The sequence below is a fragment of the Acomys minous genome (genome assembly GCF_964271855.1).
Source record: "Acomys minous genome assembly, chromosome: 9".
Taxonomy (NCBI): Eukaryota; Metazoa; Chordata; class Mammalia; order Rodentia; family Muridae; genus Acomys; species Acomys minous.
In genome coordinates, this window is record NC_140490.1 from 69937361 (window position 1) to 69952516 (window position 15156).

General features: G+C 45.0%; 1 protein-coding gene across 2 annotated transcripts; it reads left to right on the forward strand.

The window, feature by feature from the left end:
* The first annotated feature begins 955 nt into the window (after positions 1-955).
* POM121L2 (POM121 transmembrane nucleoporin like 2) lies at positions 956-9325 on the forward strand. 2 transcript variants are annotated; one of them, XM_084796217.1, is made up of 2 exons: positions 957-2401; positions 8314-9325. In XM_084796217.1, exons 1-2 carry the CDS (start codon positions 1080-1082, stop codon positions 8393-8395), a joined length of 1404 nt encoding a protein of 467 aa, XP_084652343.1. In that variant the 5' UTR covers positions 957-1079; the 3' UTR covers positions 8396-9325. The 2 variants fall into 2 exon arrangements, with proteins under 2 accessions (XP_084652342.1, XP_084652343.1); XM_084796216.1 differs by lacking the exon at positions 8314-9325 and having other exon boundaries at positions 956-5672.
* The last annotated feature ends 5831 nt before the right edge of the window (positions 9326-15156 follow it).

Sequence of the window (15156 nt, forward strand, 5' to 3'; positions counted from 1 at the left end):
TGTATCTTTATTCTAGAGAAGTCAGCCTCACCGTCAACTCCTACCAGCCTGTTCAACATACTGTTTCTGCAAGGGAATAAAGGTTTGATAGTGAAGAGGAGCATCAAACACTTTCTAATTGGTCCTTTTACTGCCAGGTTTCAGTTGAACAACAAGGTTACAAAATGTGGCTCTGCCGAAGAACATGATATTCTCCACCGTTGAGTGGAGAGTGAGATCTGACTCTCACACGAACTCTGGTGCCCCTTTTCTGACCACGTCCCCTGGATGGGGAGGCCTGGCAGCACTCAGAGGAAGGATAGCAAGTTACCAAGAAAAGACTCGATATTCTAAGAGCATATACAGGGGGAGGAGGTTTCCCTCAATCACAGACATAGGGGAGGGGAGAAGGGGGGAAGTGGGAAGGAGGGAAGAATGGGAGGAAATAGAGGAAGGGCTAAGAATCGAGATGTAATATGAATAAATTAATAAAAAAAATCTTAAAAACAAAAAACAAAAAAAACAAAGTGTGGCTCTGCCCACTGAAGGTACCAACCTGAGTTTGGCCACCAGGGGGCACTGATATAAACCCACAGACGTTACCTCAGTCCAAAGTCAGCGCCTGCCTTTCCCATTGATAGCTCACAAAGCCCTGTAGCCTGCCTACAGCTCCAACCGTGCCATCGTTTCCCCCCTCCCCCAAGTACCCTGTAGGATTCAGATCGCCCAGAATGGTTCCCAGCTCAGAGTTTGGAGAACTGGCACACAGACGGTTACGCATCCCGGTCCAAGGCTTGGTCTTGGCCGTATAGTGGGCACCGAACCCCCTTGAGCTCTGCCCAAGTCGCACTGGAGAAGTCCAGTGTGGCGCTCAGACAGCAGATCCCAAAGCGGGCTGACACGATTGCTGAGGCTCGCGTGTCGCAAGCTCCTTGCCCCTGCCCGGCCCCCTTCCCCCTCCCCCCACCGCGCTTTTTCTTGCGCCCGTGGCCCAACCGTTACTCGAACAGTGGATGCTTCGATTCGGCCACCTCCGCCAAGGTCCGAACACCAAAACCTGAAACCGGCCTGGAAGTCACCGCCTGTCCTTGTCTTTCCGCATGGGCAGTTACCTGAGCAAAGCGGGGTCTTCGCCACGATCCCCAGCACATGGCCATGCAGACGCACGGGAGAAGCCTGCAACCCGCCGACCGGCTAGGCCCCTTTATCAGGTCCACCGGGTGCAGCATGTCCACCGCGTCCAGCCTTCCCGGCGACACAAGCCGGCCAGGAGGCCGCCCAACTGGGATCCCGCCAATCCCTCCACCTTCGTCAGTGAGGCCTGGAAGCGCTTTCCTATGAAGAGGCCGCAGAACCCCATCATGGGCTCTCTTCCCTCAGACTGGTGGGAAAGTTACCTGAAGCGTAATATTTGGTCCCTTCGTCACCCTAGGGCCACATGGAGTCCCGTGACAGTCAAGATCACGCCTCCTGAGCGGAGATCACGGCCCTTGCTCTCAGCCTCAAGAGTGGTGAGCTCCACCGGACCCGCAGAGGAGTTACCAAGCCGCTGCGGAAAGGACCCAGTTCTGAGGGCTCTCCTCGAGTGCAGGAAGGGGACAGCCAGGTGGGAAGAGCCAGTGTTCTGTGAGAGTTCAGACAATAAAAGGAACTCCGCCACCGCATGGTCTGCCTTCAAACCCCTGGTGAAAAGTGGGGCCACTGTTTCTTTTGTTGCCAGACCCGGATCTCTGAAAAGGAGCCTCCAGGCCCAGAGTACAGATCATAAAAGTAAGAGGTCCGGTTGTTCCTCTGTGGCCCCCTTAGCCAGCATTCACACACAAGGCCTACCCAGCACTAAAAGAAATGCTATTACCAGCTCTTACAGTTCTTCGAGAGATCTCTCAGAGGCTTGGAAGAGACATTTTTCCAAGACATCAGTCCAGACTCCAGAATGGCCATTGAAAAAGAGAGGAAAAAGTCCCAATTCTCACCCCTCAGTTACACTCAGCAACTCTGGACAGCCGAATGAGAAGATTCCTCTACTGCGACCTGGGGATCCGCTGCCGCCTACACCTTGCCAGCAAGGTCATGTGATTGAAGAGGACAGGACCTTAGAGAGGCAAGCTGGGCTGAGCAAGCAAACCAGGAGAGCTACCCCTGGGACCGCCGCCACAGAGTCCGTTCCTGATACCAGGGCTGGTCTTCAGTCTGTTTTGTCTCTCAGGCGGCCCTCTGAGACCTTACTCACTACCCACATGAGCCCTCAGCTGGAAAGCTTAAAGAACATGCCTGCCCCATACGGGTGTTCACAGTTAGAGCACCTTCAGGGCGTCTCTTCAGACTCAGAACCCTCAGCTGCTTCCATCCCGGCGTCTCCAAGCGCTCCCACAACACCAGTCACTGATTCCACCTGGCTACCTTCAACCCCTCAGGCTCTCAGGTCTGCTGCGCCCCCACACTCATCTGTCATTCTCCCCACAGCACCCTCCACACAAAACACTTTGCTTGGGGTGGTGAGTAGGCCTATTGTGCACTTTCCTGCATCTGTAATTCCTGTGGCGCCTTCTGCTCCCTTAGCATTAAGACCTATCTGGGGGCCCATGCACAGCAGTGAGGTCAGAGCCTCCTCATACTCCAGAATTTCTGTCATGGCAGAGGCATCTTCAGTTTCTCCCCCCACAACTCCAGGCATCTTAAGGCCAACCTTCAAGCCTGTCTTTGGCAGTATAGAACCACTTAAAACTACGTCCTCCACAGCTCCTGTGTCCGCCAGGCAGCCCTCTCCTTCACGGAGTTCCCCCTCCAGTCATCTTTTCCACAGCCTAGCCACCACAGCCCCCTGTGTGGTTACATCTGCCATTCCAGCCAGCATATCCAAAGACCATGGTGTGGATCTGAACATAGTGACCAGCACCACAGGCAGCTCTTACTCTGTCCCTTCTTGCCACACTTTTCTGCTTGGAGCCTCCCAGGGCCTTTCCCCAGATACTCATTTAATTTTCCCATGCCAACACGCTACAGTTCCCACTGTGCACACAGTCACTATCTTTAGCCAGGTTCTTACTAGTGCCATCCAGATATCTCCCCTCAGAAGCACCGCTAAACTGAAGGGGGTGAGCTGGCCTCAGGCAGCTTTGGGCTTATCATCCACAAACCAGCCTCCAGTGACCTCAACCATCTCCAGTGTGACTTCAGCACTCACAGCATCTTTGGGGTCAAGCCCAAAGCAGCCTCCTCCATCATCCCAAAGTACTTTCCAGTCTTCACTTGGGGCCACAGATGAGCTGAAGCAATGTTCTCTTCAGCCAGCTCCTGCCCCAACCTTCAGTACCTTATTCCTTTCAGAGAACCCAGTTGTGTCCCCAGTCCAGGGGCTACCTCCTGCTCAACCTGTTCTTAGCAAGACTTCACAGCCAGCTTCCAGGGGGTTGACTTCTTCAGCTTCCATTATCCACACTCCTGCTACTATTCAGTCAGGCATTGGCAGCACACTAGCTGGTTTTCCATTCAGTGAAGCTAGTTCAACCACCCCTGGGGTTGTCAGACAGAACCACCAGAGCAAGGCCTACACCTCAGTATTTGGCAGTACAGCCCCAAGACCTTTTGCTTTTGGAGGATTAGTGACTCCTATGGATTGTGGGGAGCCTGAAGCCCCACAAAGGAGAACTTCAGGAGCAGGATGGAGTGAGACCCCAAGTGCCCTACCTCCCTTGGTACAATGCTGGAACCAGAGTATGCAGGGCCTTTCTAACCAGATCGCACCTTTGGCCAGCATTACTGCAAGAAAGACCATGTCTGGGTCCCCCTCCCTGGTCCCTTTTGCTCAGAGCACCCCTGTACCTGGAGTAAGTAAGGCAGGTAGCAGTCTCGGCCTTGGGATACCCTCTCCAACTGTGCAGGATTCTGTGGGGAGAGATTCTTTGAAGTCATTCTGTATTGGCACAAAATCGAAAATCCCAAGGAATCGAGAGCCAGGGCGCTCCCGAAGACTTCACACTTACAAGAAATAGCCCAGTCTTCCTGACACATTTCAATGAAGAGACTCAATCTTTCTCAGCTCTGTAGCAAACATATCCCAGACCAGAAACCAGTAGGTGCTCCCTCTGTGTATCCTTAAGTCTTCCAAAAAGGTAGGCCACCAATGTGTCATCTAGGGCAGGCAGAGTATGAGGCTGCCTGGGACCGAAGCCACTGAAGGAGGGTAGAAACTTGAATTCCCTCTCCACCCACTTCTCCCTGTATAACTGTGAGTCCACAAGAGCACAGTCCCTCATTTGGAGAATGGCCATAGCAGGAAGATAGCAAACATCTTTGGGTGCAGATAAGTTGATCCTAGGTCTTAGCCTTTCTTTATTTGGGCTCCAAGAAGTGCTTAGCTGTCTTTAATCCCATAGAGACACCAAGTTCTCAGTCCTCAGTGCTTGTTACTCAGGGCTTTCTTGGGAGTGTTTAGGAGTGATCTGACCTGGAATGAGCTGATTCTTGAGGATCAAGGTCATCTCTGAGCATCCCCATGTGTGTCTCTTAGCACCACTTTGTAAGGTCACCCCAGTCTTTTCCCAAAGCGGTAATGGCTTAGCCTCATCTTTTTTTTGGTCAGTTTAACGTACAAGTCGAACTAGTGAAGATTCCTCCTGTCAGACCTGAAAGGTCATCCCTCAGTCTGGGAAAGGGAGGCTCTTGGCCAGTTCCTGCCAGGATCAAAGCAGGCAGATCTCTCTCTCCCTTCTACCAGTTTCTCCACTTGCTGCCCTCCACTTGGCTTTCATGGAGACTTGCTCTTTTCACTGTTGGTTTCTGGTGTGGATGCTTTCAGCTGGGTTTGGAGCAAGAATGATCTGTAGAAATGGTGGGAAGTCGGCAAAGCCAAATTTCAATTGCATAAATTCATCTGCAGCTTGACTGGTGGGACCAATCAAATAAGAAGGTTTCAGGCTGCAAGGGCTGACTCTTAAGTACATAGCAGCAGTTTGATCTTAAAAGACAGCTTCTCAGGAAGTGGGAAGGCAGAGGCGACTGGGATGCTGAAGTCTTCTCTCTTGTCCTTACACCATAGACCACCATAGGAACCGAAAATGCCCAAGTAGGGAAACCAAAGCTCACTTTTCATTTTTATTTCTTCGTATTTGCACCTCATCAAATCAACCCTTTCTATATCCTCATCTTCCTCAAAAAGGGTCATCAGGGCATGAAGCCCTTAGGCCAGACAACAAAGCCTGGAAAGGGGAAAACAGCAAGTACCTAAGCTGACTCCAGCCCCCAAACCAGCAGGAAGTGCACGAGTAAGCTGGATATCTTCCTCAGCACTTCCTAGCAATCCATGCACACTAAGGCATACATGCTGCTTTGACTACATTTATTACATATTTTTAATTTTACAAATACCTTGGAGAAAGTAATTGGAAGAGTAATCGATCTTAAATTGAATGAAAAAATAAAAATACATTGTTGAAAAAAAAAGTCTATGATACAGGAATTACTGTCAAGCTCATATAGATAACGGAGCAGAAAAATGTCAACAAATTCCCAAGAAGCCACTCAGCAAAAACTAGATTTAAACCCTAGTGACTGCAGAGTGTGCTTATTTCTCACCCTCTAGGTACCAAAGTTACAAATGCCAGACTCTATCTATGCTGGTTGGCATCTGTCTGTCTGTCTATCTATCTATCTATATCTATCTATCTATCTATCTATCTATCTATCTATCTATCTATCTATCATCTATCTACCTATCTATATGGGAGATATGGGAGCCTGAGTCACAAATGCTAGGCAAGTGCCCTACCACTTAGTTCCATCCTCAGTCCTGTTTCAGCCTTAAAAAGATTTTTACATTATTGCTGCCTGGTGTGAGCATGGGCATGCATGTCATTGCATATGGGTTCAGGTCAGGGGATGACCTTGGTGGACTTCTTCTCTCCTTCTGCCACCTAAGATTCAGGACTTAAGGACTGAGTTCCCATTACCAGGATTGTGCAGCATGTGCCTTAACTCACTGAGTCATCTTAGGGGCCCAGTTTCAATTTTTGTTTTGTTTTTCAGAGACAGGGTTTCTCTGTATATTCTTGGCTGTCCTAGACTCGATTTTGTAGACCAGGACACAGAGATCCACCTGCCTCTGCCTCCCAAGTGCTGGGATGAAAGGCATGCACCACTACACCCTGCCCTAGTTTCAAGTTTTAAAAACAGTCCCAAGATTGGTATCATATTGAATGACAACAAAACAGCAACAACAACAACAACAACAAAAAAGCAGTAGATACCACCAATTGCTCTTTGCAGTGCCTAGAAATAACTGTATGCTTGGTACAGTCCTTTGTCCTGGCCATTCAGTGGTCAAAAACAATTCCTATTTAGGAGAATCACAATATAGCTTGGAATTTTAAATTGCCAAGGAGTCCTAACATAAGGGCCAAGACCCTAGAAATGGGAGTGGACAGAGGATTATCGTGATCAGGACTGACTTGAGACCTGAATTCTGCCTGTCAGTGAGAGCATTGTCATAACCAAATGGATAATTTTATTGCAGATTAGCCACAAAACATGTGCTCAGACAGGAGAGGAAGGTCACTAAAATGTATTGAGATCACTTCCAGAAAGTCAGGAATAGCTATGGTGAGCAGAAGCAGGTGGTGGACATGACTGTAAGCCATGCAATACGATGTGGACGGCACCCTGGAAACAACAGGGAGCTGTGAAAATTGGCTGAGCAGCATAGAGGTGGTCTGTGCTGGGTTTTAGATTACTCTGGCTGCCATGTGAGGGGAGAATAAAATGGAAAAAGACTGGGGACTTGGGGTTGTGTAAGAGACTTTTCAAGTAACAGAAAAACTTTAAAAATGTGATATAGGGGTTAGGGATGTGGCAGTAGAGTGTTTTCCTGGAATGCCTGAAGCCCTGGGACTTATCCCCAGCCCTGCCAAACTACTTGCAGTAGCATATACCATACCTATAATCCCAGCACTACAGAGGTGGAGCCGGGAGGGTCAGAAGTTCATAGGCATCCTCTTGGGCCTAGAATATTTGAAATCCTGTCTCAAAACAAACAAAATCTACAGTGAGGAAAGATTATGGAGCAGAATTTGGGGAAAGGCTCAGATTGGGATTTCCTCAGCTGGTCCTTTAGACTATTGGGGGCTGTTTCCTTTCTAATGCGTGGGTTTATCAGATGACCCCAGGGAACTGTAAAGCATAAGCCTCCAGAAGTTGATCTCTCAGGGTTCAATCCCACCCTCTTGCCTGACAATGCCTTTAGCCAAGAGTGTAGACTAATGCCACACACACACACACACACACACACACACACACACACACACACACTTTCAACATATTTTTTCTTATTTGGTTTTTCAAGACAGGGTTTTTCTGTGTAGCCTGGGTGTCCTGGAACTCTCTTTGTAGACCAGGTTGGCCTCAAACTCACCAATCCAACACACACACACACACACACACACACACACACACACACTTTTATATTTTTTTCAAATATGCTTTTCCCCCCAGTCAGCTGGGTTATCCTGGATTTCCTCAGGAAAACATATAATAAAGTAAAAAGAATTGGTTCTTAAGTCTTACTGGATTTGATTTCCCAAAGGCTTTAATTGAGTTTTGGAAAGGCATAGAGTTCAGAGACAATGAGATATCCAGGAAATGAGAAAGATTCTTCTGGAGCAATGAAAAGTGGTCAGGGGCTGGCAAGGTGTCTCTGGGTAAAGGTACTAACTTGAATTCCATCCCCAGGCCCCACAGGTTAAAGAGAGAAAACCATTGAGTATAGTGTCACATGTCTTTACTCAAGACACAGAGAGGCAAGGCAAGCTGATCTCTAAGCTTGAGGCAGCCTGCCTGATCTACATAGTGAGTTCTAGGACAACCAGACCTACCTAAGAAGACCCTGTCTTAGAGAGAGAGAGAGAGAGAGAGAGAGAGAGAGAGAGAGAGAGAGAGAGAGAGAGAGAGGGAGGATTGATTCCAATAATTGTCCTTTACATGCTCCCAGTAGTACATACAAAATTAAATATAACAAACATTTATAAAAATTTTTTAAAAGAAGAAAGAAGAAGAGATGGATCCTGAGGAGTCAGAAAGACTCCCAGAAAGAAATCAGGCTGTAAGAAACCTGAAACAGCCCTGGAGAAATTCCAATAGACAGTGTAGTGTTTTCAGAGAAAGAGGTCTGTTAAGCAGTTCCTGCAGTCCTAAAGGGTAAAGTTCAGTCTCGTGACCACTAACAGCGCCCTTGAAGAACATGTGGTTTGACTTTCCTAAGTTCTAAAAGTAGAAATTAAGTTGAGCTCCCAAAACTTAGAAGTGTTCTTGTTTAACTGAGGTCTTAATCCGTTTGATATTTAGGGAAAAGTGTCTGTTTGGAAGATGGAGCTGGACCTCAGAGGCCAAGAGAGATGTCTTGAGTGGGGACAAGTCTCTTCTGTGACTCTACAATGACTCCGAGAAGAATGCTTGCCTTTGTATTATCTATTCAACTTCCTTTTACATATTATCTTGAGTAGGTGGACAAAGCTGATCCTAACAGAGTTCAGGAGTGGAGCAGAGACCACATCTTGGGGTCCCTGGATGATGAATAAAAAGAGCCAGACTATTTCTGGGACATTAATGGGGTAGCAAGGGTAGTGGAGACATTTAGTGGGGAAACCATCATATTCAGGGTACATGCTGGCCATTTACAAATACAGAAATATGAAGAAACATAAGCAGGCAACCCCTCTCTCTCCTCTTTCCTCCCTCCCTTTCTGTATGTTGCTAAGTATTGAACCCAAAACTTATGAGAAGCTTTATAGTTTTAAAAAAATATTTAACTGTTCTTTAAATTTGAAGTTTTTGTTTTGTTTTGTTTTGTTTTGTTTTTAAAGTTGGGCATAGTGTTATACAACTTTAATACTAGCACTCTGTAGGCAGAGGCAGGTGGATCTCTGTGAACTCAAGGCCAGCCTGGTCTTCATAGAGAATTTCAGAACATCCAAGGCTATTACATAAGAAGACCCTGTTTCAGAAACAACAAAGGAAACCAAACAAATGATTTCTATTTTATCTCTTTTCTTTCTTTTGGAAGATCTAGTCACAGGTTAAAAGGCTCATTTTATACAGAAGCATCCAAAGGGAACTATTGTTTTCTCTTATAATGAGTATTAGGAGACTTCTAATGCAATTACTACACACATTTTTTGGGGGGACTGAACCTACTGTGCAATGAAGGGACTAGACTATGAAATTTACTGTTTTAGGGTGTATGGGTGCAGCGGCAGGAAGTAGCTCTAGAACATTTTAGGCCTACACCATCAGTGTATCCACTAGTTGCGGTGATTTGTTGAGCCCAGGATATATGACTAGTTAGTGTTGAAAAGCTAATATTTTGGATATGTTGAATTAAAGAATGAATATTATTTTTTAAAAGTTTCTGTTTGCTTTTCCTCTTTAATGTATCTTCACACCATTTGACATTATGCAGAGCTCATGGCACACATTTGTGGCTTATGTGATGTTTTGCTGAAGTATGCATGGATGTGACCACTCATCTTGTTTAGTATACATTTTACCAATGAGTTTTTGCTAATGCCACTGAGTAATATGGCACTAATTTTACTTTTGAAAATCTGTTTCTGACTTAACTTACAAAGCACCTACTATTGATGAGAGGGGAGACCTGGAATAACCCACACTCCTGGAGAACGAGTTACCCATTAAAACACTGAGCTGCTTCTCTGTACAGAGCCAGGGATGGTCCATGGTAGCAGTGCTTTTGGTTTTAAATGAGTGCATTTAGTAAACATGTAATAAGAAAAAGCTAAAATCTTAGGCCATGGCATGATAATTCCTTTCTCAGAAATGATTTGTGCCTAGGAGTTGGTGAAAGTCAAAACAAGCTCCAGATGATATCTCTTTTGTAACCACGATACAGCATGTGTGTGATAAGTCATTTGGACACATCTTTCTTGTGTTGAGGGTGTGGAGTTCCATCATGTGTCACTGTTATGTGAGGCCTATCAGTTAACATGTGTCTTTTCAAATGAAAGGAGGTGACTATCCATATTCAATCAGTGAGATGCATGAATCCCACAGGGACTTGGGATCTCATGGGAACAGGCTCATTTTATCACAGAGTTTAAGCTCTTCATAAGCAAAAAGGACCATGAGTTTTGTGATCATCTTGGCTGGTTCCCTCATTAAGATGGAGGAGGCAACCATTTGACTGGGCCACCATTTTGGTTAGTGATGCCATTAATATTGAGACAGCCACATGGCATGGTGCCATCTTGATTAGTGACATCATGAAGATGGTGGAAGACCATGAGACTTCATTGACATGTTAAGACAACCACATAACATAAACCAAAATGGCAGTACCCATAAGACTTTTCAGTACAACCAACTTCCCAGGGAATCACCACACTCCTTTTTGTATGAGACCTAGAGGGTAACACCAGATTTCCATGGTAGGTTTTCTTTCTTTTGTTCTGTTTCAATTTTGACATTATTTTACATGATACAGTTACTGGTTTCTAGATGGGACAGGAGAGTATTTCCCAGCCATGTGCCTTCAACACTAGACAGGCATTCAAAGGAGCTGGTACTGTGAAATGGCTAGCTCCTTGGAAAGCTCTTGAGAATTTACATCAGCCCAGGGAAAACTCGGGAAGACATATCCCAAATAGGACCTGAAGGATAGCTTTCCAGGTGTTAGATACTGCTGAGAACAGCTGTAACAAACAGCTGGAGGCGAAGAAGAATCGGGCTGCTTGGCTGGGAAGCTAGAAGGGGTACAAGTTATTTGGGGTTTCAGTGCCTGCTTTTTCTGTCCAGAATCTCTAAGTCTATTTTTCTCCAATTTACATAGAACATTCTTCCTTGTCAGGACCCCTTTGCTCCATGCTGGTTGTCTGTTTTTGTTTCTGCCCCCTCCAGTCCCGGATCGCGCCTCCTTTTGTTTTACTTTCCAGGTGCAGTGATGTAGACAAGCTGAGGAGAAGAACAGGTTGGTGCTGCCCACTTCCAGGTACAATGAGGTTTTACTGTTTCCTGGCTTCTGTCTTCCTTAGATTACAGGTGCTTCGCCGGGGTTGCATGTGGTAAGCTATAATGTGGTTCTCCTAATTCAGGCCGCCTGATTGATAGCCCTCTTTAAAAAGAGAAATTTGTGGCCTGGAGAGGTGGTTCAGCACTGGCTGCCCTTCCAGAGGACCCAGACTCGACTCTCAGCACCAGCATCATGGCTCGGAAACATCCCTAAATTCAGTTCTAGAGGACGATGCCCTTTTCTGACTCACACAGGCACCAGACACACACATGGTACACAAACGGTAGGCAAAATATTCATACACATACAACTTTTTTTTATAAATAAGAAAGTCGCTCTCTGTCTCTGTCTCACTCTCTCTCTCTCTGGGGTACCCCTCCCTCCTTTCCTTCTCTCCCCATGCTCAATTAATAAACTTCTCCATCCTAAAAAAAAGAGAAAGTCATCCTTGAGCACTGTCATGCTTGCCCATTATCTAGGTTGAGAAGTGTATATGGATTTAAAGATTATAAATGAGTAAAATGACCAAATGGAATGTTTAAGGGGGAATTCATTAGAGGTTCAACCACAAAGAAGCCAAGATCTCCTTTTTATATAATAGTTATATTGTCCTACAACTTGATATCTTTATACAAAGAAGGCTACTTACTTTTTCTAGTTGATTTCATTTGCAGGCACACCCAACCTAATTGCTGTATAGGCTTCCAAGATGTTGGTCACCCCAGGTCAAGCTAGGACAGATCTCACATTAGACATTGGCAAAGGCAGGCACATCTGTCAGCTGATCCTTCTTGGTCATGGATGCCGATTGTTACTCACCCATGACCTTATAAAGTTTAAGATATCAGAGGATGACCCTTCAAAATCAAGAGTCCTGTCTTATAAAGAGCTCTAATTGTGTGTGTGTGTTTTCTGTCTCATTAATCCCTGTTTCTCAGTTTCTAAGTGTACAACCAAATAGATGATAAGACACATTTGGACAAATCTAGACATACAGATTATAAGGTATTTTGGGTCCAGCCATTTGCCACTGTCAACATATTCAATGTCAACTGATGGGTTCAGTTTTATAAAGGAATAATATCCTCTGTATATATTGTGTATACTATTATTTAACTCATTGAGTGGATTAAATGCATGCGTGGTTAGCTACAAATCATTGATATCTGGTGTTGAATTAAAGAAAAACACTCCCCTCTGGAGTCATTTAACTGAGAGGACAGTGATGTGCAATGCCACCTTAATGACAGAAAGCTGAACCTCACCTACTTACAGAGGCTAATGTAACAAACTAATATCACTTGTGTACATACTGTTCAACTAGGAGGACCGAGCTGTCATGCCACTCTGTTGGTTTTGCATGTGTGTGGCAGAGATAGAGAGGGACTGCCACCCCTTCATCTTTCAAGTCCTTAATAGTGGCAAGCGATTAACTTGAGACCTTTCTTCATGTCATTTTGATTTGTAGACACTATTTTATCAGCAAGTCCCAAAAGATATGAAAGGATTTAGAACACGGATGATAACACACTAGACTCTCCCTGTCTGGTGATCTACTGTTAAGGGATTTTCTGATCAGCTTTGTGCCAGAATTGCCTCTTTTCTCTAGGAGTGGGTGGGGAGAAGGGAGTGGGACACCTGGCTGCCATCCACTTATAGAGATCTGCCTGACTCTTGCCTCCTGAGCACTGCAGTTAAAAGCATGCATCACCATGACTGGGCTGGTGAGTTTTACAGGAAAGTCAATGTTTTCATGTCTAGATTCTCACAAACTGCACGATCGCCTCTGGGAATGTAGCTTTAGGAACTTAAAAAACAAGAATAAGCAAACTAGCAGAAAACACAAACAACTAAACCCTGTTAGCATGCATCACAGGAAACTTATACTTCTAGTCTTTTAGAATATATTTACATTGTAGTTGTGATTTACTTCTTGTTTCATTGTTATATAATATAAGTTAAATATGTGTTCAAGAAGAATAGGTGACCGTCAACTAGTGTAGAAATGCATCTGGCTTAAGTCTTCACAGTTTTCCTCACTGGTTCCAGAAGTATTTTGGATTCTGTCCATAGCTCCTGAGTTAGGGGTGGGGCCTCAGGAGCCCCTCCCTACTCTGTGCTAGAATGTTGCCTGGTTTGATTTTGTGCAGGTCTCATGAAGGCAACCGCAGCTGTTTGAGCTCATGAGTGCAGCCTTCCTAGCATATCCAAGAGGCATGGTTTCTCTCTGGTCCTCCCAAACCTCTAATTCTTACACTCTTTTCCCTCCCTTTTCTATAATGGTTCCTCAGTCTTGGGGAGGAGGGTTTGCTATAATTTTCAAGGAAGAATTGGGAGCGAATCTGATCAAAATCTTTGTATGAAATTCTCAAAGAATGTTTTAAAGTATTTTGCTAAATTTACATGTTTGTGCATAGGAAATTAGTTGTAAATCTACTAGACCTGGTGGAGCGCTATAAAATAGAAGAAAAAATAGGGAAGAAAAGACATCTGTGAGCAGATTGTGGAACAATTTCGGTGAACTCAAGTGAAGGAAACTTAGAGTGTCAAACAGCATATTATAGTATAATACCTTTGTGATGCGAGAAAGGAGGGAGCTAAGAATACTCAGAGATTGGAATCGCACTTGAGGGTTATTTCCTCTCTATTCTTCACAAACCTAAGTCCCCATCATGACTGTGATACGTCTATTCCTGATGTGGATGAAGTTTGTGCTAAAGAAGGGCGTGTGTGTTTCACATGGCGTTCTTCAGGGCATGCAGAGCATGAACCTAATTTGGAGGTGGAAAATATCACACAGAGCCCAATTTAGTAGTGGCCCATGTCCTTGCCTTTTAAGTGTTTTCATTTGTATGGATGTTGTGCCTCTGTCTGTGCCCTATGTTTATGACCAAGTGGTTGGCATCAGGTATCCTGGAACTGGAGGTGCAGACGGTTAACCCCAGCTTCCGGAAGAGCAGTCAGTGCTCTTAGGGGCTGAGCCTAATTCCCAGCTCACCGTCCACTTTCTTAAGTAAGCAGTAATTCTGCCCTTCAAAATGTGAATATCATAAGATATTCTAAGAGTTGCTTTGGGTATGCTTCAGGCTGGAGGATGCTAAAGCACTACACACAGCTCCTATTCAAGCCTGCCTCCTGCCTCCTGCCTCCTGCCTCCTGCCATGAAGAGAGAAACGCCACAAATGCATCAACCAGCAACCTTGAATGCAAGTGAATGATTAAAACAAACAATCCTATTATATATGTGTACATATATACATTCATAAAGTGATACAGACTCCCACCAAACTCTCAGTAGTGGCAGTGAGACTGGTTTCATTTCTAGGCAGTTTAGTATGGGAAGGCATAATGTTTGGGCCCTTCCGACGAGGATGGGATTCGAACCCACGCGTGCAGAGCACAATGGATTAGCAGTCCATCGCCTTAACCACTCGGCCACCTCGTCTTCCACAGTACACTACTTCTTTGCCTTCATCCTAAGGTCTTTTTGTGATGGCTGTGCTCTCTACTGTGGTACCAGCTTTCGACGTGAAAGACTACTTAAGGACTTTTCATGTGTAATTATTTCTTTCTCCGAAAAGGACCATTTCTTATTTTGATGATCCCATCGAAGTACCTGTGCATCTCCATTCTCTATCCTCTTCGTTTCTCGGTATTACACTTGCTTTCCACTCACAGTGAAAATCGTTGTGCCGTCCTTGAGCTGCCTGTTATCTAAAATATTTGTGCTAACCTTCCCCAAGCTCCCGACTAACGTACCTTAGGTCTTGACTAACTACTGGGATCTCCTTAGGCCTTATGGATTTTTTTTTTAACCTGAGGATAGCATTTCTTTATTTTCCACGAACCCTTTTCCTCTTCCACAACGTAGTCTAAATCTGCCAAGCAATTTTATGCCAAACTTTTTTACACTTAAAGGCCTATTGCAATATAAGATACTTCTATAAACTGTTCTGATTTTTTTTTTCCTTAGCTATGTTCAGTAACCCGTATTTTAGTCCTGCTTCTTCTGGCTTGAATTGTCTTTATAGTTTAAGGACAACAGATACTTATTATATACCAAAAGGGAGCTTGCATTCTTTACTAGAAGGATTGAGGGTAATATTTCTCCTCACCAGTTCATGTGTCTACATATGAAAATGTATTGAAAACTCAGTGGGAGC